The sequence below is a fragment of the Saccopteryx leptura genome, chromosome 3 (assembly GCF_036850995.1).
Source record: "Saccopteryx leptura isolate mSacLep1 chromosome 3, mSacLep1_pri_phased_curated, whole genome shotgun sequence".
Lineage (NCBI taxonomy): Eukaryota > Metazoa > Chordata > Mammalia > Chiroptera > Emballonuridae > Saccopteryx > Saccopteryx leptura.
The window spans coordinates 70,416,144-70,442,528 of record NC_089505.1 but is presented as its reverse complement, the minus strand read 5'-3'; the positions used below and the strand labels follow the sequence as shown (position 1 = coordinate 70,442,528).

The following is a 26,385-nucleotide window of genomic DNA, read 5'->3' as shown; positions in this document are numbered from 1 at the left end:
GTGGGAGGCAAGGAGAGCTGGGGATGTGGGGAGGAGAGAGCGGTAGGAGGAAAAGAAAGGGATGAAGAGAAATACAGAAAGGAGGGGGGACAGAGAGAGATGGGGAGAAACACCGAGTAGAGAAGAGAGAGATGAGAAAAATAGAGGGGAGGGGTGTGACGGGGGAGACCTAGGAGAAGAGGGGAGGGTGGGGAAGGTGGGGGGCTGGGAAGGGACGCCTGTCTGGGCCCAGGGGGTGGGGAGTAATGGCGGGAAGCGGGTGGAGCTGCCGGCGGCCGTGACCTCAGAGCCCCTAGTCCAGCTCAGCCCTGACGTCAGCCTCTCTTCTCGCCCCCGCCCGCGCTGGTCTTCAAATGACCCCCCCAAGCTCTCTGGCCACAGAGAAACTCGGAGAGCAGCAGGAGAGGAGACAGCCCAGCCGAACTCACAGCAATGAGACAGGTGTGTGCATGAGAGTGTGTGTGAGTGTGACCTCGTGTGTGGGGAAATCGCGGATGCTAGAGATTTCATGTAAGAGCTGAGGTGTGTCTGTGCCTAGTGTGGGGTCCAGTCTGTGTGCGCATGTGGCCATCTCTCCTCTTTGTAGGTGTCATGTCCGTGTTCATGTTCCTATAAATCCGTGAATGCCTGTGTGCTGAAAAGGAGGGAGGAAAGGGAATAAACGGGGAGGGGTATTTGCTTGACACTTGGGTCTGAATTTCTTGTGTTCAATTTAAGTTGAACCAAATGAAATTGCCAATATTCGGTCACTCGTGATCTGTAAAAATAGCAGTTTCTCATGGTTCATACTCCACTGTTACTAGTATTTCTGTCCTGTTGTTCCAGACTCGTGGGTGGGCATCTCCTTTCCGTGGAGAAGCTATGTCCCCAAGTTCATTGCGTGGCTGTGAGTGGGGGGATCTCAGGATCACTAAATTCTGCCTTAGAACAGGTATCCGGTTCGTGTTCTAGGACATGAGTGTTTTCCTATGTGGGCACACTCTGTGTGTCACTTGTCATGTGCAAGTACATGCGTGAGGTGCGTGTCCAAGGCCAATACGTGTGTTTTCGTGCGTTTGGTTGGGGTTAAAGCCCTGTGATGTCCACTCATCTGGGTGGTTTCCAGCATGAATTTGGCCACCCCCTGAAACTCAGGCAGGGCTCCGTTTGGGGCAAAGGGACAGAGTGCGAGGATTCCAGAAGAAATAATAATAATTGTCAATATTGAGCAATTACTTGCACCGGGCTAAGAGCTCCACCTTAGTCCTGTCCTGTAGAAACAGAATGTGAACTACATGTATGATTTAAAGATTTCTAGTTAGCTACACTAAAAAAAAAAAAAAAAAAAAAAAAAAAAGGTAAAAAAACCCAAACGGGGTGAAATTAATTTTAGTATTTTTTTTTAGATTTTACTTATTCATTTTTAGAGAGAGACGAGAGAGAGGGGGAGAGAAAGAGAGAGAGAAAGAGAATGTGGAGGAGGAACAGGAAGCCTCCTATACGTGCCTTAACCGGACAAGCCCAGGGTTTCGAACCTGTGACCTCAGCGTTCCAGGCTGACGCTTTATCCACTGCATCACCACAGGTCAGACATTAGTAATATATTTTATTAACCCAATGTATCAAGGGTTGGCAAACTTTGTCTGTACCGGCCAGATAGTTATTATTTGAGGTTTTACTGTCCATACGTACTCCTTTGCAACTAAACTTTGGCCTAGTGTGAAATCAGCCGTGGACAATATATACAGACAAGCATGGTGTGTGCCAACAACACTTGATTTAAGGACACTGGAATCTGGCCTGATCAGGCAGTGGCACAGTGGATAGAGCGTCAGACTGGGACATGGAGGATCCAGGTTTGAAACCCCAAGGTTGCCAGCTTGAGTGCGAGCTCATCTGGTTTGAGCAAAGCTCACCAGCTTGAGCCCAAGGTCGCTGGCTTGAGCAAGGGGTCACTTGCTCTTCTGTAGCCCCCAGGTCAAGGCACATATGAGAAAGCAATCAATGAACAACTAAGGTGCCGCAATGAAGAATTGATGCTTCTCATCTCTCTTCCTTCCTGTCCGTCTGTCCCTCTCTCTCTCTCTTTCTGTCTCTGACACACACACACACACACACAAAATAAGGACACTGAAATTTCAACTTCATATAATCTTCGTGTGTCATAAAATATTATTCCTCTTTTGACTTTTTCCAACCATTTAAAAACGTAAACATAAGTGTCAGCTTGTGAGCCACAGTAACAAAGGCGCAGGCATTGGGCCACTGATACATAGTGTGCCATCTATCAAAATATCATTTTAGTATGTAATCAATACAAAAATATAAATGAGATATTTTACTTTCTTTTCTTCATACGCAGGCTTCAAAATCCAGATGTGTAACACATCTGATACAGATGCTATATTTTCAATGGAAAAACTTCAATTTCGTAAAACTTACAGCTGAAAAAAGAACACAGATCCTACTTGTTCCAAGCACACTTAAGAGCTTTCCAAAAACTGAACTGAGGGTCATTGTTTAAATTTATATTAGTTTAAATTAAAGAAAATGAAAAATTAAGTTCCTTAGTCATACTGGCTTCATTTCAAGGGCTCAGAAGTTCCATATGGTTGGTGAGTCCTGTTTGGACAGCACAGCTCTATATCTTAATGGTTCATTTAAGTCATAATAAACCCACGAAGTGGGGGACTGGTGACATAGGAGGCAGTTTAGCATACAGGAGGACAGTGGAGCCAGGCTGCTCAGGGACTTTGGGCAAGAGAATATGCCTCTCTGTGCCTCAGTTTTTTCCTCTGTAGCAGGAGAGAGTAACAGTACCTACCCTAGAGAAGTGCTTGGCACATGGAACAGGCTAATCCCCCATTTTGCAGCCAATAAAACAGGGGCACCCCTCTCCTCTGATTCTGGGCTCTTGCTGCCTCTCATCCTGGGCACCTGGCCCTGTCAGGGAAGGTGGGGGTGGGGCTGGTGAAGAAGGAGAATGAGACCATGCCTTTGGGAAGTCAGGGAAACCTCCACCTATGAGCTTTCTGACCTTGACCAACCCAGTCCTGGCTCACCCGTCCTCGGTTTTGCCAGCTATATGGTGGCAGTCAACATTACCTTGTCCTTCAGGGCTCTCCAGAGGAGAGGAGTAAACCTATAAGGTTGTGTGTCAGTGACTGGATTCTCAGGGTTCAAATCCCCGCTCCTCTGCTTTCCAGGCATGCCCACAGGCAGGTTGCTGCACCTGTGGGACTCATTTGTAAAATGGGGCTGATAATTGTCCTTGTTTTGAGGGTCCAAATAAGTTAGTTCCCAAAAAAGACTTAGAGCAGCCCCTGGCACATTACCATATTGTACTGTTGTCTTAAATGTACAGTATATTATTAGTTAGTCTCAGCACTAAGGGGCCTTTAGTGATTGTGAATCATTATTTTATGTGCCACCAAGAAAGGGGGGAATCCCTATTAACTTAAACTGTGTCACTCCCCTGAGAGTAACCCTCATGAATTTAAGAGCTGTTAAAAATGTGGGGGAAAAATGCATTAGCCTGACCAGGCGGTGGCGCAGTGGATACAGCGTCGGACTGGGATGCCAAGGACCCAGGTTCGAAACCTCGAGGTCGCCAGCTTGAGCACGGGTTCATCTGGTTTGAGCAAAAGCTCACCAGCTTGAACCCAAGGTCGCTGGCTCGAGCAAGGGGTTACTCCGTCTGCTGAAGACCCGCGGTCAAGGCACATATGAGAAAGCAATCAATGAACAACTAAGGTGTCGCAATGTGCAAAGAAAAACTAATGATTGATGCTTCTCATCTCTCTGTTCCTGTCTGTCCCTGTCTATCCCTCTTTCTGACTCTCTCTGTCTCTGTAAAAAAAAAAAAAAAAGCATCAGCATCAATGTAAGCGGGCTTTCAGCTTTGATAACTTTGCAATAATTATTTTAACTAATGAAGATAATGCAATACTCGGGATTTTCTGTACAAAAAGGGGATGTTACCACTGGCTTGGGGAAAAGCCAGGAGGTCTTCCCTTCCGGCAATGACCCTTTCCCCCTGTTCTTCCCCCTCTGTTTTCAGCAGGATGTGCCCAAGCCCCGCCCCTCTGCCCGCCACTGCTCGGGCCTGGCCCGGAGGGCGCTGACCATTGCCTTCGCGCTGCTCATTTTGGGCCTCATCACCTGGGCCTACGCCGCAGGCGTGCCCCTGGCCTCCGATCGCTATGGCCTCCTGGCCTTCGGTCTCTACGGGGCCTTCCTCTCCGCGCACCTGGTGGCGCAGAGCCTGTTCGCGTACCTGGAGCACCGGCGGGTGGCGGCGGCCGCGCGGCGGGCAGCCGCACGGGGGCCCCTGGACGCGGCCACCGCGCGCAGCGTGGCGCTGACCATCTCGGCGTACCAGGAGGACCCCGAGTACCTGCGCCAGTGCCTGGCGTCCGCCCGCGCCCTGCTGTACCCGCGCGCGCGGCTGCGCGTCCTGATGGTGGTGGACGGCAACCGCCCCGAGGACCTCTACATGGTCGACATGTTCCGCGAGATCTTCGCCGACGAGGACCCCGCCACCTACGTGTGGGACGGCAACTACCACCAGCCGTGGGAACCTGCGGCGGCGGGCGCGGTGGGCGCGGGCGCCTACCGGGAGGTGGAGGCCGAGGACCCTGGACGGCTGGCGGTGGAGGCGCTGGTGAGGACGCGCAGGTGCGTGTGCGTGGCGCAGCGCTGGGGCGGCAAGCGCGAGGTTATGTACACTGCCTTCAAGGCGCTCGGCGACTCGGTGGACTACGTGCAGGTGAGTGGAAGGCGCCTCCCACAGCCGTGACCCTAACACCTGACTCCCCCTTCTCTGGGGCCTTGGTTCAGTGTAGATCGCAACGAACCTCTTCCTTCCTTTCTTTTTCGTTCATCCATTCAGCGTAGAAATACTTTACTTATCCATTCATCCAATAAGAGATCATTCATTCCGTTATTTATCCATCCAATATAGAGATGCCTTCCTTTCTGCATCCAGTGTAGAAATTCTTTCCTTCACACATTCATTCATGCATCCATCTATCCATCTGATTATTTGTTCATTAAATTTAGAGATTCCTCCATTCTCTTCATTCAGTGTTGCTATTCTCTGGTTCATTTTTTCATCCATTTACCTATCTATTCAATATAGATTCATTTGTACATTTAGTCATTCACTCCTTCATTCAGTGTAGCGATTCACCCATTAATGTGTTGCGTTCGTTTTCTATTGCTGCATAACAAATGATCACACATTTTGGAACTTGAGACAAAACACATTTATTATCTCATAGTTTCCATGGGTCAGGAGTCTGGGCAGAGCTAAACTAGATTCTCTGTTCAGGATATCATCAGGCTGCAATCATGGGTCTTATCTGAGGCGCGGCGGCCTCTGCCAAGCTTACGTAGTTGTGGGAAGAACAACTCCTTTATATCTACGGCCCTAAACTCACGGTGGCTTCCCTTTTTCAGAGGAGCAACAGAAAGTCTTGGACTTCTAGATCCACTTTTATAGGGCTCACCTGATTAGGTCAGGGCCCACCCTTTGATTAATTAAGTCAAGAAATTAGGGACTTTAATTACTTTGCAAAACCCTTTCATCATTGCCATGTAAGGTTCTATAACCATGGGAGTTACATCCCATCACTTTTGCCATATTCTGTTGGTTAAAAAAAAGTGACTAGGCAGAGAAAGATCTCACTTATATGTGGAATCTAATGAGCACAATAAACTGAGGAACGAAATAGAAACAGAGGCATGGACACAGGGAACAGATGGACAGCTGTCAGAGGGAAGGGGAGGAGGGGATGGGATAAAAGAAAGTGAAGGAATTAGCAAAAAATAAAAAAATAAAATAAATAAATATATATTATATACGACACATAGATGCAGAGAACAGGGTAGCAATAGCCAGAGGGAGAGAGGGTAGAGGTAGCAGGAGTGGGGCAAAGAGGGGGGATGGGAGTGGAAAGACACTTTGTATGGGGCATGGGGGGCACGATGCTGTGGGTAGAGGCTGTTATATAGAGTGGGACACTTGAAACCATGGCAACACAATACATTAAAAATAAAAATTTAGGCCCTGGACTCTTGGCTCAGTAGTAGAGTGTCAGTGCAGTGTGTGGAAGTCCCGGGTTCGATTCCCGACCAGGGCACACAGGAGAAGCACCCATCTGCTTCTCTACCCTTCCCCCTCCCCTCTCCTTTCTCTCTATCTCTCTCTTCCCCTCCTGCAGCCAAGGCTCCATTGGAGCAAAGTTGGCCGGGTGATGAGGATGGCTCCATGGCCTCTGCCTCAGGTCCTAGAATGTCTCCAGTTGCAACAGAGCAACACTCCAGATGGGCAGAGCATCGCCCCCTGGTGGGCATGCCGGGTGGATCCTGGTGGGGCACATGCGGGAGTCTGTCTCTCTGCCTCCCTGCTTCTCACTTCAGAAAAATACAAAAATAAAATAAATAAATAAAAAATTAAAAAATTAAACTTAAATAAAACCAAGAAAGTTATAGGTCTTGCATGGTCTTGGGAGGGTAGGGGTTAAAATGTGATTAGACATTGTAGATTACTAAAAATTCAAGGCTATGCTCAAATTGGCTGCAGAGCATCCCCTGCTCTCCACCCATTGGTGCCCTCCCCTCAAGGGCCAGCTCTCTTCAGGGATCTAGCCTGATCCTGGCTCTGTCAACCCCACAGGTCTGTGACTCAGACACGAGGCTGGACCCTCTGGCACTGTTGGAGTTGGCACGGGTGCTGGATGAGGATCCCCGTGTCGGGGCTGTTGGCGGGGATGTGCGCATCCTTAACCCCCTGGACTCCTGGGTCAGCTTCTTAAGCAGCCTGCGGTACTGGGTGGCCTTCAATGTGGAGCGGGCTTGTCAGAGCTACTTCCACTGTGTGTCCTGCATCAGCGGTCCTCTAGGTGAGCAGCGGTTGGGCTTGGGAGGGATGTGGGTGGGGTGGACAGGGTGAAGGGGTGCTGGAACAGGTTGAGGATGTGATTGAGATTGTGGACAAAGATGGGGCTGGGGCAGGAATTGGGGACAGGGATAAGATAGGAAGTTGGAGGTGGGGATGGTGTTTGGTGTTGGGAATGGGTTGAAGAAAGTGTGTGGGTGAGGACTGGGCTGGAGGGAGGGTTTGGGGAAGGGGATGAAATGGGTTTGGAATCAAGGTCATGGTTAGGGCCAGGTTTGGGGTTGGAGATGGGTTCTGAATGAGGATGAGAACGAGAGTGCAGGGGTAGGTAAGGCTGAGAAGAGATCTGGGATTGGGGGTGGGGCTGGTGTGGGTTTGCTGTCAAAGTTGATCTGGATCAGGGACAGGATCGGGGCAAGTTGGGGATGGATGTGGGGTTGAGAACAGGATTGGGAATGGACTTGTGGTTGGCAGTAGGGCTGGGAATGGGATGGAAATAGTTAAGAACAGGGTTGGAATTAGAGACAAATTGGGGTTTAAGCTCAGATTGGGGACGGTGTTGGCAACAGCAGAGGCTGACACTCTTGTACCCACTCCAACCCAGGTCTCTACAGAAACAACCTGTTACAGCAGTTTCTTGAGGCCTGGTACAACCAGAAGTTCCTGGGAACCCACTGTACCTTTGGGGATGACAGGCACCTCACCAACCGCATGCTCAGCATGGGCTATGCCACCAAGTAAGTTGGGGGGGGGAAGCAGGTGGTCAAGTGTGCATGGAAGCCAAAGAGTATCCCAACAAACATGTGTTTGTACATGTGTGTGTTGGGAATTCGCCGAACCCCAAATAACTTGCAGGACAATGGATCTTCCCATGGTGACAGAGAGAGAGGAAGAGACAGACTGTAAGAGGCAGAGGTAGCATTTGCATTCAACCATGTGACTCAATGGAATGTACCAAGTGAGGCACAGTGAGGGTGGGGAGTCCCAACTAGAAGATACAGGAGATGGGTGGGATGGCTCTATGTGGAGAGCACAGGTTACCATGGTAGCATAAGTACTCTCAGTGAGGCAGGAACGGAAAGAGACAGAGAGAAGAGGCTCTAACCTCGTGAGAGAGCAAGGGAGAAGACTTAAATGATGGGGAGGAGAGTGCCTAAACAGGTAAGTGCTTCAGGAAGAAGAGATGTCATTCCACGAGACTCAGGGGAGTATGGGCTAGAGCAGAAGTTCAGGGGAAAGTGATTTCCACAAAGCTAGTCTCAGTGGAAGGGTCAGAAAGAACCCAGGGTAAGCCAAACCCCTGCATTCACTCACTTACCAGATAGTAAGTGCCTACAACGTTCTAAGCTCTGGCGATGTAGCAGCTAACAAAAGAGACACCGCGTCATGCTTACATTGACTGGGGAGATAGACAATAAACAAGAATAGTGTAGAACATACAGTGTGGTAGTGATGATATATGCTATGGAGATAAAGCCAGGAAGGGGGGATAGGAACTTTAAGGGTAGGAATGAGCCTGACCAGGCGATGGTGCAGTGGATAGAGCGTCGGACTGGGATGCGGAAGACCCAGGTTCGAGACCCTGAGGTTGCCAGCTTGAACGTGGGCTTACCTGACTTGAGCAAGGGGTTACTATGTCTGCTGAAGGCCCATGGTCAAGGCACATATGAAAAAGCAATCAATGAACAACTAAAGTGTCGCAACGAAAAATTGATGATTGATGCTTCTCATCTCTCTGCATTCCTGTCTATCTGTCCCTATCTATCCCTCTGACTCTCTGCCTCTGTAAAAAAAAAAAAAAAAAAGAGGGTAGGAATGAAATGCTAAATGGGGTGCCAGAGGAAAGATAGGGATGGAGGTTGAAAATGGTGCCCATGGAGCAGTAACAAGGGAGAGGGTGTCAGGAGAGGAGGGCAGAGTGAGCGGGGGAGCAGGGGAGGGTCAATATAAGAACTTTGACCTAAAATGAGGGAGGGTTTTCAGCAGAGGGGTGACATTGTTGTTGCAACAGGGCCCCTTTGGCAGCTGGGTTTTTTTGTTCATTTGATTTTTTAGTGAGAGAGACAGACATGGACAGATAAGGAAGGGGGAGAGATGACAAGCATCAATTCTTCATTACGGCACCTTAGTTGTTCATTGACTGCTTTCTCATATGTGCCTTGACTGGGGACCTCCAGCTGAGCCAGTGACCCCTTGCTCAAGCCAGTGACTTTGGGCTTTAAGCCAGCGACCTTTGGGTTCAAACCAGCGACCATGGGGTCATGCCTATGATCCCATGCTCAAGCTGGCGACCCTGCAATCAAGCTGGTGAGCCCATGCTAAAGCCGGATGAGCCCGCGCTCAAGCGAGCGACTTTGGGGTTTCGAACCTGGGTCCTCAGTGCCCCAGGCTGAAACTCTATCCACTGTGCCATTGCCTGGTCAGGCTGGCAGCTGTTTTGAGTACAGACTGCAGGGGGAATGGGGTTAAGTCAGGAGGCCACTGAGGATGCCAAGTGAAACAGGGGAAGGAGACTGGACATGGTTAAGTAATGCCCAAGGGGATAGAATAGTTTGACCCCTCCTAAAAGACTGACTGCTGGTGGACACCTCATAATATTGCATAAAACGTGTGTGGGTGTGGCTGGAAACTTGGTAGGGATTGATTAGTGATGTCTACCAAGGCCACAGGAAGGGATGTTGATGGTTCCGTTGAGAAGCTGTAACATGGGCTATTCTCTGTAGGAACGATGCTTGGCTTGTTCCTCACCATAGAGCCTGCCAATTAACAGTAAGTGCAAGAGTATTTGTAATAGATTAGTGACAGTATTAGTAATAGTGTCAGTGACTGTAATGAGATTAGTAATGGCAATAATAGTACTATTAGTCATTGTAAAAACAGCTGTATATAGAAGCTAACATTTATTGAGCAAGTACTACATACTGGTTGTAGGCACTTGGCATTGAATCCTCACAATTAGGCAGGAACCATTATTAACCCCATTTTAATTTATTTATTGATATTGGAGAGAGAGAGAGAGAGAGAGAGAGAGAGGGAGGGAGGGAGGAAGGGAGGGAGAGACAGAAACATGGAGCTGTTCCTGTATGTGCCCTGAGGATTGAACTGGCAACCTCTGTGCATCAGAATGATGCTGCAACCAACCAAACTATCTGGCCAGGACTTAACCCTATTTTAAGTATACTGCTCACAAAAATTAGGAAGTATTTCAAAATGAATATGAAGCAATAAAAAAGGGAACATTTGATTTGTGTGTGTGTGTGTGTGTGTGTGTGTGTGTGTGTGAGAGAGAGAGACAGGGACAGAGAGAGACAGATAGGGACAGACAGACAGGAAGGGAGATGAGAAGCATCAGTTCTTCATTGTTGCATCTTAGTTGTTCATTGATTGCTTTCTCTTATGTGCCTTGACGGGGGTGGGGGATTGGGGGTGGGAGTGGGGGTGGGGGGTGGCTGCAGCAGACCAAGTGGCTTCCTTGCTGAAGCCAGTAACCTTGGGCTCAAGCTGGTGAGCCCATGCTAAAGCCAGATGAGCCTGCGCTCAAGAGAGCGACCTCAGGGTTTCAAACCTGGTTCCTCCGTGTCCCAGTTCAATGCTCTATCCACTGCACCTCCACTTGGTCAGGCTGATTGATTTTTTTTCCCTAAGAACATCAGAAAAGCAAAGGACAAATCAAAGAAAGTTGTTTGAGTATGCAAATGAGATGCAAAACCAGCTTTTATTTCATTGGTGAAAAGGCACTATACAAAAGGCTGAAAGTACTGGAGTATCTGCACATTCCCTGATCCCCCAATTTTTGTGAGCAGTATAGAACATGGAGGCTTAGAGAGATTGCCCACTCGCCCCAGGCAGTGGCCATTTCTGGCTCCAGATTCCTGTCCCCAAGGAAAGCCACGCTGATGCCTCCTTCCTTCCCTCTCACCCGTCCAGGTACACCTCCCGGTCCCGCTGCTACTCGGAGACGCCGTCGTCCTTCCTGCGCTGGCTGAGCCAGCAGACGCGCTGGTCCAAATCATACTTCCGTGAGTGGCTTTATAATGCGCTGTGGTGGCACCGGCACCACGCGTGGATGACCTATGAGGCGGTGGTCTCGGGACTCTTCCCCTTCTTCGTGGCCGCCACGGTGCTGCGGCTCTTCTACGCTGGCCGGCCGTGGGCGCTGCTGTGGGTGCTGCTGTGCGTGCAGGGCGTGGCACTGGCCAAGGCGGCCTTCGCGGCCTGGCTGCGGGGCTGCGCACGCATGCTGCTGCTCTCACTCTACGCGCCCCTCTACATGGGGGGCCTCCTGCCGGCCAAATTCCTGGCCCTGGCCACCATGAACCAGAGTGGCTGGGGCACCTCCGGCCGGAGGAAGCTGGCTGCCAACTATGTGCCCGTGCTGCCCCTGGCCCTCTGGGCGCTGTTGCTGCTGGGCGGCCTGGTGCGCAGCGTGGTGCAGGAGGCCCGGGCGGACTGGAGCGGCCCCTCCAGGGCGGCGGAGGCCTACCACCTGGCCGCCGGGGCCGGCGCCTACGTAGGGTACTGGGTGCTCATGCTCTCACTCTACTGGGTGGGTGTGCGGAGGCTCTGCCGGAGGCGGGCCGGGGGCTACCGTGTCCAGGTGTGAGTCCAGGTACGCGAGTGCTAGCCCACGAGTATTCAGGGGAGGCAAGAAGAGACCTACCAGGCCCCAGGAGCCACGAACTTGCTGGGTGACTGACTTCTCTGGGCCACAGTTTCCCTCCTCTATGAAGTGAGGGGCTCAACCCAAGATTCTTCAGCCTGGACTGTTTTGGGGCTGGGACTTCAGGGTCTCTGGGGAGGGGTATTTATTGATCAGGGTGTGGATTTTTAGGGGCAGAGGTAAAAGGGGTCCCCCACCTTCTCCTTGCTCTTATTTAATCTCCATTTGTACTGTGTGATTAGGATATAATAAAGAATTTTATTTATTTTCTTCCAAGCCTCTCCCTTCACTTTTTTTCCTTTTAAATGGAGGGGGCTGTGTGGTTGAGAACTGGGGACTACTGACTTCAGGATTCCAGCCGTTTAAAACTAGACAGGATACCTCCTTCCTCAGAGCCTCAATTCCCTTGAGGGAAAACAGGAATATTAATCCTATGGGTCAGGGTTGTTGTGAGGTGGAATATCTCAACTCCTCATTTATAGTTACAGAGCACCCACTACATGCAAACATTGGTATGTACTGTGGATGGGTGCTGCGAACCAGTGTGACTAGTAATTCCAGGTCTTGAGTGGGAACGGTGCAGAATTAAAAAAATTCGCTTAAAGAATAAAAGAATGGCCTGACCAGGCAGTGGCGCAGTGGATAGAGCGTCTGACTGGGATGCAGAGGACCCAGGTTCAAGACCCCGAGGTCGCCAGCTTGAGTGTGGGCTCATCTGGTTTGAGGAAAAGCCCACCAGCTTGAATCCAAGATTGCTGGCTCCAGCAAGGGGTTACTCGGTCTGCTGAAGGCCCCGGTCAAGGCACATATGAGAAAGCAATCAATGAACAACTAAGGTGTTGCAACGCACAATGAAAAACTAATGATTGATGCTTCTCATCTCTCTCCGTCCCTGGTCCCTGTCTATCCCTCTCTCTGACTCACTCTGTTTCTGTAAAAAAAAATAAAAAATAAAAAAAAATAAAAGAATGGGTTTGGGAGGACTCTGCAAAGCTGATAGCAGAAATAAGAGTGCCCTCAAAAACCGCATTTGCTCTATTTATAGGGCAAAGTGGGCCATTAGCAAATCAATGAGATCTCTGATCATGTTTCTAAGGCAACCTAAGAATTTTTACCAAGTGTAGAAAACCCCCACCATTTGTAACATCTTAACTTTATACAAAACAAAGGATAGAAGAAACTTGCCTCCAGTCTATCCGGGGGACAGGAGGGGTAGGATGAGTACAAACAATCCAGCATCACAGCTAACATGGAGGTGTGGGGAAGGGCTTAGCCTTTTGCAACTTAATCAGGCAAGTGAGGTGGGGGGGGGGGGGGGTTGGACTGTCAGCTTACAGCCAGTTCCCCACACCTCTGTCCCTCAAAATCTAAACTGCAAAAACCCTTTGGCTTTTCAGTCCCCAACAGATGGGGTTTTCCTGGTCTCTAAGAAGGGTAACTCATACCTTTTCTCCTCAAACCCCCGGCACTTCCTCCCAGAGCCCCACCTTATCTCACTGAGAAAATAAGTGAAAAGAAGAAAACCTTCAAAGTCCCCACCTTCATGATCCTCACTCCTCCGCCTCAGTGCCCACACAGGCCACCTTCCCTCATTACTGAGGGTGAACTATCTGGGCTCAGTGCCAGCCCTTCCACTGGACACGCTCTCTTCACTTGGCTTTCAGAATGCCAGGTGCCTGGCTTTCCATTTTGCTTCGGCATTCCTCTAATGCTGTTTATTGTTTAACATTAGAGCAACTAACTTCTTACCCATCTAACACTCATTTCCTCTGCACACCCAGTATCTGGGTGCTGAATGCCTCTTGCACGCTCCATGTGTGGAGAAGGGTCGCTGACATTTTTATGTTCAGATCAGACCTTGCCCTTGAATCCCAGACTTGCATACCCAGTTGCCTCCAAGACATTTCCACTTGGATACTGAACAACTAGACCCAATTTCTGATCTGTCTTCCCCATCCTTTTTTATCCCTGTGACACCTGCTCCTTCAACAATCTCCCAACCTCAGTAAACAGATCTCCATCCTTCCAGCCACTCAGGTTAAATATGCTACAGCTGCACTGTACAATAGTAGCCACGACTGCATGGGGCTGTTCAATTATTTTTTTCATTCACTTTTTGCAGCCAGTCACAAAAATATTGACCAAGTACAAATATTGATCGACTTACGACCTATGCAACGTATGACCATTCGACTTTACGACCACAATCGCTAGCCACGACTGCTCCATGTCTGGCAGTGCAAGCGTTGTCCAGCTGGGTGTATGACAATGTGGACCAGCTTCCGGCAGCACTACCATCTCCACGTGCACCATTTCAACTGTTATCCCAGACTCAATTTGTATTTTGTGTCTTGGATATTTTTCATCAAACCCTTCCCAAGATGTCTACCAAAAGGAAACTGTCTTTGCAAATATTAAACCAGTTGTACTGGTAATGCAGTGTTTTACTTAAACCTGATGAATGTAAAAATAAGAAACAAAATGGTGTAGAGGTGATACAAATGGCATAAAATGAACCAAGAGAATTATGATATATAACAATAATGAAATTATGATAAAATATGACTTAAAGATTTTATAAGATCATTTCACAGTACTGTACATATAGCCTACTCAACTTACGACCAAATCATGTTACGACCAGTCTGTCGGAACCAATCGTGGTCGTTAGTAGAGCACTAGCTGTACATAAAAGATTATAAATTCAGTTCCTCAGTTGCACTGGCCACATTACACATGCTTCATGGTCACAAGTGGCCGGGGGCTGCCATAATGGACATCACAGCTCTAGAACATTTCCATGGCAGAGGGTTCTATTGAACATCGCTGTTGTCCTGACCACTGACCCTGGATCCTTCTTTTTTTTCTCTCATATCCAACATTTCGATTCATCAGCAAATCCTACGTTCTTCCTTCATGACAGATCTGGAATCACTGCTCCTTAACTTCACTGTCACTACTTTGTCTCCAAGCTACACCTCTTTCCTGGATTAAAGCTGCTATTTTGCCCTGGCCGGTTGGCTCAGTGGTAGAGCATCGGCCTGGCGTGCAGAAGTCCCGGGTTCGATTCCCGGCCAGGGCACACAGGAGAAGCGCCCATCTGCTTCTCCACCCCTCCCCCTCTCCTTCCTCTCTGTCTCTCTCTTCCCCTCTTGCAGTTAAGGCTCTATTGGAGCAAAGATGGCCTGGGCGCTGGGGATGGCTCCTTGGCCTCTGCCTCAGGCGCTAGAGTGGCTCTGGTCGCAACACAGCGACGCCCAGGATGGGCAGAGCATCGCCCCCTGGTGGACAGAGCGTTGCCCCTGGTGGGCGTGCCAGGTGAATCCCGGTCGGGCGCATGCGGGAGTCTGTCTGACTGTCTCTCCCCGTTTCCAGCTTCAGAAAAATACAAAAAAAAAAAAAAAAAAAAGCTGCTATTTTATGCCTTGATCACTGCCTCCCTCAATCCCGGGCCTTTGTTATCCATTCAGTGTAAATAAAATCAAATCATGACCTTCCTTGGCTCATCATCTACAGAGAAAAATCCAGACCTTTCAGTGGCTAAGGTCTTGCATGACCTGGTCCCCTGGGCTCTCTATGACCTCCCCACATACTCAATTCCTAAAGCTCTGCTCCAGCCGCACTGGCCTCCTTGCTATTCATTTCCCCCACCCCAAACACACTCCTGCCCCAGGACTTTTGTTTCTGCTGTTTCTTTAGCTGGATTACTCTTAACACAAATGCCCACATTGCTCACACCTCATCCTTCATTGAAATGTGACGTCCTCTCCAAAGCTTTTATTGCTTCCTTGCTATCCCAACCTTTCCTATCTTACTTTCTCTGCTTTGTTTTCTCCCTCACACATTATTATATGACAAAATGCATGTTATTTCACTTAATTTTCTGGTATGGTCTGACTGTCCACTAGCAGCTCAACTCCATGAGGGTAGAGACTGTTGTCTATTCCAATTCCTTCACTGCTGTCTTGACAGCACCTTGAAAACGCCTGGCACATAAGAAGCACTCCATAAATATTCAGAGTGAATGAATACGTCAGTGAATGGGAATGAGTACATGCCCAGAGGGGGCTTATCTTTTAGATGGGGAAGACACAAAAGCAAATAAAAAATAAGTTTACACTAGGTCCAAGTGAGTGTTATACACCTCCTAAAATAGGGGGATGATCTGGGACCTGTGCTGTGAGGTAGAGCCATTTTAAGTAGAAAGAACAGGATGTATAAAGGCCTGCAGATGGGAATGAGATTTGCATGTTCAATGGACAAAAAACAGGCTGGTGGAGCTAGAGCAAGGGTCAGGAACCTGTGGCTCTTTTGATGGCTGCATCTGGCTTGCAGACAAGTCTTTAATAAAAAAAATAACGTTCAAAATGTAAAACATTCTCATGTATTACAATCCATTCCTTGCCTACCGCTCATGTTCATGGTTGCAGGTGGCTGGAGCCAATCACAGATGTCCTCTGCGTAAGGTACATGGGTCATTGTATGGCTCTCACAAAATTACATTTTAAAATATGTGGCGTTCATGGCTCTCTCAGCCAAAAAGGTTCCCGACCCCTGCTCTAGAGGGTAAAGAAGGGGATGTGAGGGAGGTGGAGTCAAGCCAGTAAGTTCAGTGCTTACTGCACAGTTTTCACAGGAATTATTAATATATTTAAAGGCTATTTGAGGGAAATCATAACTGAAGTAACTGGACAAAAAAGGGAAAAACATTATTTTAGGCAGAAAACAGGACCTACCCAGGTCCTGGAGAGAGTGAGAAGAATTATGATAAGGTTGTGTCTTGCAGCTGGAAATGTCAAGGAGGCTGCCAGAAATCTGAGGAGGGATCTGGGCCTGCATGTAAGTCCCTCAACACAGGGCCGGCACTGGGGTAGCTATGATGTTACTATCATGATGGAGACGCAGTTCCCAGGGCATATCTGGGGTATGTTGCCCCTCCTCCTGTCTACGTTGGTAGTAACCACCCTCAAAGATGAAAGCATTTGTAGAACTGAAATATATCCTTTATTTTAGGGATGGAAATAGGACAAGAAAGAGAAAGGTACCTTTGTTAGTTGCCACTGAAGTACCATCGAAAGAACACCCTGGGAAAATAGAGGGCGGCTGTGCGTGGGGGAGAGAATTTGGGGAACAGATATCTGAGTCCTGGAAGTCTGGGTCCCAAGGGTGGACAAGGCCCAGACTCCTGGACCCCTGGGTCTGAGGGAGGAGGGGGGGCGGGGGCCTGGAACCCTGGGCATGAAATACGAGGGTGCTGGAATCCGGGTCCCGGGTACTCACAACGCCAGCAGGGTCACACCGGCTGAAGCTAAGGCTGCGGCGGCCGCGAGCAGGCAAAGGTTGCTCAGCGTCAGAGCCTCAGGCTTGGCCAGCAGTTCGCCCAGGCTCGGCCTCCAGGGTTCGATCGACTCCGCCTCGCGCGGCGCCCAGCGAAGCACTTTCCGAAACAAGACCTGGAGCTCCGTCTCCCCGCGCGGGGGCGGACCGGTCACTGTGGGGACGCTCACGTCAACGGGACGCGCGCCCGCCCCCACGCAACCCCGCCCCGCGCAGCCCCATCCGCACCGTTAAGAAAGAAGTAGAGTCGCGCCAGGGGGCGCTGGTCGTGCGTGATCACGCAGGAGAAGGTCCCGCGGTGCGTGGACTGCACCGGCCGGATCCGCGCCAGGTACCCGTGGGCCCGCGGCATCTCTCGGAAGAAAGACACGTCCTGAGTCCGTACCTGCGGGACGCTCGGGCTGAAGTCGCAGAAGGGGCGGGAGCGCCCCAAGCCCAGGTCAGACTCTCTCGGCCCGCACTAGCGAACCAACGGACAAGCCCCGCCACGGGATGGACCACGCCTCCCGGAGCCCCACCCCTCGCCCTTATTCGCCGAACATTCACACGTGGCCCCGCCCCCTATTATTGACTCTGCTTCTGGGGCCTGACATTTGCACACCCGCCCTAAACAATTATGTAAAACTCCCAAGCGTGGGTCCTGCACTGTGATCTTTGACTCCTCCCCTAAATGCCAGGACCCTGCCATTGCACGAAGCCTGAATCTATACCGAGCTCCCCCAAACCCCACCGCTACGTCCTGACTCCCAATCCTCTAAGGTTAACCTGCCTCCTAAACTTTTCGCGCTGGCTCTGCCCCGACTCACACCTCCTCCTGCGAACTTCCAGGAATAGGTGATCTCCTCCTTAGGCAACGGGAAATTCACCGTGCAAGAGAACTTGGCCTGATCACCCCGAATAACCGTCACATCCTGAACTGGAGGCGGGGCCACGTCACCACCTTGGCCCCGCCCCGGACCACGCCCCTCCCGCTCAGCCCTCTTTTCTCCAGTCCTCTGGTCCCTGCTCTCCCAGGCCCCGCCCCTCACCTGGGCAGTCCAGCGGGAGGTCGCATACGGTGGAATAGCACCCGCGGCAGCGGAAACGCCGGGAGGCCTCCTGGAGTCCTGTGGGCGGGAACGCTAGGTCTGGACTCCACTTGCCTTCCCCAGCCCGGGTCCCTTGGGCAAGTTAGGGTCTTGTTAAGACTCCCTGAGTTCCACCGGCCAGAACCTGGGCCCCACCTTCCCTGCGCTCATTGGCTGCCTTTCAGCGCTCTCTGGCATCTACGGTTTTTAGTGGTTTCATGGCTTCCGGACCCGCCCTTTGTGCTGTCTGTGAGCAATGCCTGCTTGACTTTTTTCCAGGGCTTTTATTGGCCTCCTTTGGATTTGCGGCTTGCTCCTGCTCTCCCTAGCCCCGCAATTCTGAGCTTTGAATGAAGTTCTTACCGCAGGGAGGGATGCAGGTCTGGACTGTGGAGAGAGAGGAAGCGTTACTACCCTGAAGTGTAGGGGGGTGCCCACCTGAAGCTCCCCTAAAGGATGTTATTGGGGCGGATGCGTTACTCGGAGAGGATGGGGCTAGGCATCCCATTTAGAGGTCAGGCAAGGGCTTGGTGCTGATGGCCATCTAAGGGGGGCAGGCCTGCTTGCAAGTACTAAGGAGGCTGGCTAGCCCTGGTGTAGTCCACCGCGGGGGTGGGGGCGGAGCTACACCCCCGGCGAGTCTCAGGGGCCCAGTTAGAGGTGTGGCCAGGTTTCAAGTAGCCCACTTTAAGAGTGCGCGGGGCCAGACTCAGAGATCCAGAAAGAGGCCAAGGCTAATTTGGGACAGGACTCCCAAGAAGGGGTCCTTGCTGGGGAGGAAATCTTAAATTGAAGGGCGAGGCCAGATCTCAAGTGGTCCACGCAGGAGAAGAGCCTGTGTCTCACCCAGGGTAAGAGGTTCAGAGATCAACCAGGGATTGGCCGGAAGGGAGCGGATGGCCGTTTTACGACTGAGATGTTCTAATTGTGTGTGTATCTGGGGGAAGAAGATACACACCTTCTTTAAGCTGTAAAATGACATTCCGTATTTTCTCCGCAGCATCAGAGAAGGCAACCTTAAAGGACCCTGGAGGGTGGATGGAGGTCTTGTGGTAAAGACTCTCCCCTCCTCCAACACCTCCACCCTCCCTCCCATGGCTGGGCTCGCTCAACTGGGCTCGCTGTCATGGTGCCTGCCTCTTCCCCAGCCCCTCTCCACCCCTATGTCCCTGGTATATGCACCATCTCATCTTCCCACCCTGTCTACCAGGAAGGCTGACAAAACCCCAATCTCCATGCTGTCTCCTGACCATCTCTCTGATGGAAGCCGTTCTCTGTATCTGTGTTCAGCTTGTTGAGGGGAAAGGGGAGGGTAGAGATTAAATTCCTCACCAAGGCTTCCTAGGTCAGGCCTAGTTTTGGTTCACTACTCTCCCATTCCTATTGCCCATCTTTCATTTCTCCTAATTGGAAAAGAAGCATATTTACTAGCACCTCAGGGCCTTTGTACATGCTAGCTTGTATCTAATACACCTTTTCCCCTATTCCTAATCATCCTTTGTCATACCTTTTATAGGCAGCACATACATTCATAGTGGTGACTCTCCTAAGTTACATAGGGGTTTGCAAGTTTCTAAGACTTAAAGTCATACCTTGTGTCATCTACTGAGGTTTTCCCTGACCACAAATTTGAGTTCCCTATTTTTGTCCTTAGTTCCGCATTCATTGCATCCATAGCTTACATCAGTTTGCAATTATTTTATATATATGGTGATCATTTAAAGTCTGTCTCTTAAGTAAACATGTCTTTCTTTAGTGCAGTGTCTCCAGAACTCAGGAACGGGCCCTGAGTCTTAGAAAGCACTCAATAATTATGTGTAGAACTCTAGTTTCCAACTGATGGAAACAACCTGTGGTAGCCTGTGGCCCAAATCTATTTTTCAGATGCATTATATTTAGCCTGGAAAGTATTAAAAAAAGAACCAGTTGCCATCTGTAATATTTGGGAAAGTCACATAAAATGTTTGGCATCAGTTTTTAAAAAATTTCGAAGGTCCTGGCCAGTTGGCTCAGTGGTAGAGTGTCAGCCTGGCATATGAAGTCCTGGGTTTGATTCCCAGTCAGGGTACACAGAACTGACCTTCTGCTTCTCCACACCTCCCCCCACCCCCTCCAGCAGTCATGGCTCTAATGGTTCGAGCAGGTTGGTTGGCCCTGGGTGCCGAGGATGGCTCCATTGCCTTGCTTCAGGCACTAAAATAGCTCAGTTGCCTGAGCAATGGAGCAGTGGCCCCAGATGGGCAGAGCATAGCCCCGTAGGGGTCTTGCCAGGTGGATCCTGGTTGGGGTACATACAGGAGTCTGCCTGCCTCCTTGCCTCTCACTTATTTAAAATAAGAATTTGAAGAACTGCAACACAGACACATAATTTCCAAAGGCCTCAATTAGCTGGAGCTTAGTAGCAGCCATCCCCTTCAGTCTGGGCATGTACCTGCCACCTCCCCATCTTGATTCATTTCTACTCTTCTTTTATGTTCTTTGTCCTTATGGGTGTTTGAGCTTTGCTCATTGCAATGGCCTCCAAACTGGGACGTTTTGTGACTTTCCAAAGTGGATAGCTGGATTGATTTAGTGGTTGAAGTCGTTTTGGAAATCAGGAATGTGGAAGGGTGTTTTAGGCTAAACTGTGTCCCTCCCAAATTCATGTTACAGCTGTAACCCCTTGTACTTCAGAATGTGACTGTACTTGGAGATGTCTTAAAAGAGCTAATGAAGTTAAAATGAGGTCATTAGGGAGGGCCTTAACCCAATATGTCTGATTTCCTTATAAAAGGAGGAAATTAGGACTCACATAGAAGAAGGCCAAGTGAAGACATAGGGAGACAGTCAACTACAACCAAGGAGAGAGGCCTCAGAAGAAACCAATCCTGCTGACACTGACACCTTGATCTCAGACTTCATCCTCCAGGATTATGAAAAAATAAATTTGTTGAAGTCACCCAGTCTGTGGTAGTTACAATAGCTTCAGCAAACCAATACACAGAGATTGCCAGTTTTCTCCAAATATTTCTTTAGTAACAGAATGCTTCTGAGAGGGGGAAAGAAATCCCAACTAGAAGACTACATTTCCCAGCTTCCCTTGCAGCTAGCTGTGACCTAGTATGGTCAAGTTCTGGCTACTGAGATACAAATGGAAGTGTCCTATGAGAGTCACAGGAAGTAGCAGCTTTAAGGAGAAGTGGTGCCATTTTATTGTTCTCTTCACCTCTCTCCATTTGCTGACTGAAACTTGGACTTGATGGCTGGAGCTCCATTAGTCATACAGGACCATGAGGACAAGGGGTATTCCCTAGAATGGCAGAGCAGAAAGCTGGGAAGACCTTGGGTCTTTCTTTCCAAGAAAACGGTGCTGTCATACTAGCCCAGGGGTCAGGAACCTTTTTGGCTGAGAGAACCATGAACACCACATATTTTAAAATGTAATTCCGTGAGAGCCATACAATGACCCGTGTACGTTATGCATTATCCAATAAAAATTTGTTGTTGTCCCAGAGGACAGCTATGATTGGCTCCAGCCACCTGCAACCATGAACATGAGTAGTAGGAACATGGATTGTAATATATGAGAATGTTTTATATTTTTAACATTTTTTTTATTAAAGATTTGTCTGCAAGCCAGATGCAGCCATCAAGAGCCACATCTGGCTCATGAGCCATAGGTTCCCAACCCCTGTACTAGCCTTAAGTGCCTATCTCAAGCCTTATTTTATATGGAAGAAATAAACTTTTTGCATGTGCCATTGCAGGTTCCTCTGTGATTTAAAACCATACATAGGAGGAGGGACGTGCGTATATTGGCAAGAGTGGCTGAAGTGATGATCACTGGGTAGAAGCTGGAGAGAGGGATACTAAAGCCAGGAAGTGGATTTAAAATGAAGAGTCAAGGACTTAGAGGTCTTTTCTTGGCCACAGAGCAGGCATGTGGTCTGAAGATGGCAGGATGATCAGGAGGATGTGGTCAGAGTGGGCTGCTCAAATGAAAGGCCTGGATGTTGGAGGAGTCATTCAAGAAATATCTATAGGCCAAACCAAGTGATTCAGGGTGAGGGTGAACATGGAATGGACCAAGTGAGCTATGGGGGCAGGCTGCTATGTAGCTATTAAACCACAGATGAGTGAAATGTCCAGAGGCTAAGGGGCAGGGGTTTTATCAAGTGAACCACAAGGTGGCACGGACTGATATACTGCAGTCTCTCCAATAGGCAGCTATGGTTGGGAACTTCCAATGTTTCTGAAGGTCTGGGTTTGAGTCTTGGGCTCTTCCGTTTATGAGCACACCTGACTCACATCTGAGATTCCTATCACAAGACCTCCTCCCTGTGCGACTATGGCCACGTGACTTCACCCTCCTCATCCTTTGTTTTCTTGTTCATAAAACGGGGTAATCAATATCGGACTACCTCACAGGGTTGGGGGGACATTTAATGCCATATAACATAAAAGCATCCCACCACCACCCAAAATTATATGCCAGGTACCATTTACCTGGCATGAGATAATGTCTAACCACTTAGAACAGTGCTGGGCATACAATGAGGGTTATAGAAGGGTCAAGCACTTACCATCCCCAAGTTTGAGATGGGGAACCGAGGCATGGAGAGTTTAGGAAAGTGACACATCAAATACTAGGTCTAAATGCAGGCGGTCGGACGCTGGAGGTCCACATGTAACCACTGCTTGTGGTATAATGCCCTCCTTGCTACACAGTAATAGCCACTCCATCATTTATATATTCAGAGAGTCACCCACCACACTGAGACCCACTTGAAGTCAGTATGTCCCTCCCTTGAGCCTTTCATCTGGGAGAGACCCGGGAGTCTTTCTGTTCCCCTCACCCCACATAGTTCTGGTCCAGCTACCTCCTGGGTCCACCCACTCTGTCCAGCTGAGACCCAAATTCCCCATCTAGAAAAGGGGGCTATAAAACCGCACCTCACTGGGCTGGTAGGAGGATATTCTTTAGGAGAATAATGAACATAAATAACTGTCTGGCAGACACAGCCTGTCCCATGTATGGGGCAGGTTTAGCACATGGTCAAATCCTTGACTTTCCCTCTTCTCCATCCTCACGTCCTACCTCCCTCCCTCAGCTCAGACTCATCTTGGCCCACATGGACCACTGTTATTGGTCTGAGCCACCACCAGTCTCTCTGCTTCTGTCCTTGTCCCACACTGTCTCCTTTTCCTTAAAATCCTCCAATGACTCCCCCATCTCAAGAACAAAGGCCAAAGTGGGTCCAAGGACCCAAGACAGTTGTTCTCAAAGTGTGTTCCAGGAGTAGCTGCAGCATCACCTGGGACTTGTTATAAATGTCCACTTCTGGGCCACACGTCAGACCTATTGGTCAGAAACAAAGGTCTGGGCCCAGGACTCTATATTTTTAAACAAGCTCCCAAGAGATTCTGAGGATTCATACACTAAGGTTTGAGAACCATTGGCCTACAAGGTCTTATAGGATGTGGCGCCTTGCTTTTTTTCTGATTTCATCTCAGTTTCTCCCTCAATGATGCCACTCCAGCCCCAGTGGCCCCAGGGCCTTTGCACTGACTCTTCCAGCTGCCTGCAATGTGTTTTCCCCAGATTATCTGCATAGTTCTGTCACCTCATTCAGGTCTTTCTTCAAATGGACCTTCTCATTTGTGCCTCTCCTGATCAACCTGTTTAAAATGATCAACCCACTGGCCCATTCTCTTCCCTTTGTTTTCCTCCAAAGTATGGTTCACCAACTGACATACTACAGTATTTCACTGATTAAATTTCTTATCTGCCCCCTTCAATATAAGCAACCTAAGGGCAGGTGGTTTTCAGTTTTGGTCACAGCTCTGTCCCCACTGTTGTTCCTGGCACATTAAATACATCTCTGTGGGATGTATTGCACCAGCTTCTCCCAGCCTCCAGTCAGTTCTCCACACGGTCCTAGAGGATCTTTCTATACCTAGAGATGACCCTGTCCTTCCCCTACTCATAGGACAGTCTCGTGTCTCCCTTACCTTTCAGCTGAACGTGGGACCCATGTATCTAGCTGCCTACTGGATGTGTCCCCCAGGTCCCTGACAGTCACTGTGTCCTCACCCAGCTCACCATCTACCCCTACAGCTTTGTCTCCCAGACTCCCATCTCAGGGATGACCCACCGCCTGGCCAGACATGGAGCCAAATTCCAGGCACTGTCCTCTACGCCTCATCGTCCCCTTCCCTGAACAACCTGTCAGACCCAAGCCACATCTGTCCTGCCCTTGACTCTCAGCCCTGTCCCCTCATTCCATCATCACCGTCCCTGCCCCAGCTCAGGCCTCCTTCACCCCAGCCTCCACCGGACTTCCTAGTCTCCATTCTCTCCCCACTCCAGACTGTCCCCCACACAGCCCAAGACAGGTTTCACTGCCCTCTTTTCAAAACTTTCTGGGACAACACGACCCACGTGGGGAGAAAGGGCATTTCCCGGGGTCCTGCAACACCCCCCTCCGCGGGCCAGCTCTGAGTTCTTCAGGTCTTCCTGGGGTGGGGGTATCGCAGCAGTCTTCTCCATGCTGGACCCCTGACACCCACTGGATGAATGGGAACCTCCCCATCTTTGAGGACCTTTGTCAAAATGTTTGGTGGGCAAGAGCAGGAAACGAGAAGTAATGGTAGAGGCAGAAATACGCTGTGGGCCCCTGGACCTCCGAGGAGGCCAGTTCATGCTGCACAATAGTTGAGGCTTCCCTTCCTCCCCCAACAGCTCCAGCCTCTGGCATAAGGACTCTGTTGTATCCCAGCGGAAGATTTGCCCAAGGATGTCTTATCAGGGACCCCTCCCTCTCACTGAGCTCCGAAGCCATCTGGTGGGCAGGGAGACTGTCCTACCTTACAGGTAGGTAAGCTGAGGTACAGAAGGAGGCAGTGTTATGTCCAGAATTTCATGGCCAGGAAGAGCCACACAGCGGGGTCAGAACCCACATCGAACTGATACCAACCGGGCTTCAGACTCTCGGTATTTCTTTACTGTCCTTTTCCCTTCTGCAGTCATGTCCCTGACAAGTAACTGGCTACCTAGTGCCATCTGCTTCTAGATCACTGCCACCTTCCAGGGGCACACGCACCCATCTCTTGGGGGCTCCATGCCCACATCTCCCATGGCCATCGTCCGCACCCCACTCACCCTGAGCGGCTGCCGTCTCTTGGAGGGAGTGGGTCATCTGGGTGAAGGAGTCATGCAGGTGGCTTCTCTCATCATAGTCTGGGGTTGTGGGGGGGCAGAAGCTGAGGGAAGCAGCACCCCTCACACATCACCCACGTGGACATCCTAACACACTGTCTACATCTGAGTCTCTGGTCCCGTGTGAATCTTCTTCTGAGTCTGTCTCGAGTCTCGTCCTTCCCTTTCTCTAAGTCTCTGTCCCCTTCAGTCTCTATTCTCCTGTCCCTGACTCTCTGTCCATCTCCCAGCCTCTCTCCTCCCAGTCTCTCTGAGTCTGTCCCCCATCTCTGTCTACCTGTCTGTCATCTCTTTCCATGGGTCCTCCACATACCCCCCCCCCCAGTGCCCTGGAGGACGGTGGTGGGGGTCTCCTCACTGATTTCCGTGTCCAGGAGGCCCTTAAAGGCGGCTGTGAATGCCTCCTCACATTTCTCGAGCTCCGGGCCCTCTGTGCCCACGAAGGTCCGGCAGGTGTGGAGGCGCTCCCTGTAGGACGTGAAGCAGAGGAGACAGGCCCAGGCGGGGGCCCTGAAGACCGCGAGGGCCACCAGGGCATATGGGACAGCATTCGCTGGAGCCAGCTGGGCCATAGAAGAGGGTCTTGGGCTGGGAAGAAACTGATGACCTTTGTGAGGTCACTGTGAGACAGGGGAGGGGCCTGTGGTATGAGGTCAGAGGTCAAATTTCCTTTGTGGGTTAAATGTCAACTTTGGGGTTTTTAGGGAGGAAGGATGTAAGAGGTCAGGGATCAGGGGTTGGGCCGGCAATCTTCAGGCTGTGGCTAGGCCGGATGCCAGGCTCCCAAGAACCTCACCTGTGACCCTGGACGTCCTCACAGGTTAAAGGGTCTCAGGGACCCAGAGGCCGGCAGTATGGTGTGTGGTGGCCCAACAGGCCCTGGCGTGGGGCGGGGGGTGGGTCAGAGATAGTGACGTCGCAGAGACACTGTTAAGTGTCTGAGAGACAGAAACTGAGACAGAGAGAGACATCAGAAAGCACAGTGAGAGAGAGAGATGGAGAGTCTGAGAGGTCACTGTACAGACACCTAGGAAACTCCAGGGACACAGCAGAGATGGAGAGACAGAAAAAGCAGAATAGAGGTTTCTTGAAGGAAAGGAAAGTCTTGGAGGGAAGAGTAAGAGGAAGCAACAAGGACAGGAGAGACAGCCCTGCTCCTCCTCCCAGGGTCCCTGCAGCAGCCCCAAGCCCAGCGGGGTAGGGCAGGGGCTAGGGGTCCCCGCCGGGTGGGCGTCCTGTGCAG

General features: G+C 50.2%; 2 protein-coding genes across 2 annotated transcripts; one reads left to right on the top strand and one right to left on the bottom strand.

The window, feature by feature from the left end:
• The first annotated feature begins 407 nt into the window (after positions 1–407).
• Positions 408–11,729, top strand: HAS1 (hyaluronan synthase 1). Its single transcript, XM_066371937.1, has 5 exons — positions 408–441; positions 4,040–4,747; positions 6,659–6,884; positions 7,485–7,617; positions 10,808–11,729. The coding sequence occupies exons 1-5, from the start codon at positions 433–435 to the stop codon at positions 11,481–11,483; spliced, it is 1,752 nt and encodes a 583-aa protein (XP_066228034.1). The 5' UTR covers positions 408–432; the 3' UTR covers positions 11,484–11,729.
• Positions 11,730–16,333: 4,604 nt separating this feature from the next.
• On the bottom strand, positions 16,334–25,900 carry SPACA6 (sperm acrosome associated 6). Its single transcript, XM_066374173.1, is given in 9 exon segments — positions 16,334–16,624; positions 16,821–17,031; positions 17,106–17,262; positions 17,684–17,840; positions 17,842–17,983; positions 18,308–18,331; positions 18,903–18,971; positions 25,086–25,163; positions 25,501–25,900. Coding segments are annotated over 9 exon segments (1,086 nt in total). The 5' UTR covers positions 25,715–25,900; the 3' UTR covers positions 16,334–16,590.
• Between the last annotated feature and the right edge of the window lie 485 nt (positions 25,901–26,385).

Excerpts from the sequence above, each read along its gene's own strand:
- HAS1 (XM_066371937.1), top strand. Across the intron at positions 4,748-6,658 it reads ACTCGGTGGACTACGTGCAG|GTCTGTGACTCAGACACGAG; the intron begins GTGAGTGGAAGG and ends TCAACCCCACAG. Across the intron at positions 6,885-7,484 it reads CTGCATCAGCGGTCCTCTAG|GTCTCTACAGAAACAACCTG; the intron begins GTGAGCAGCGGT and ends ACTCCAACCCAG.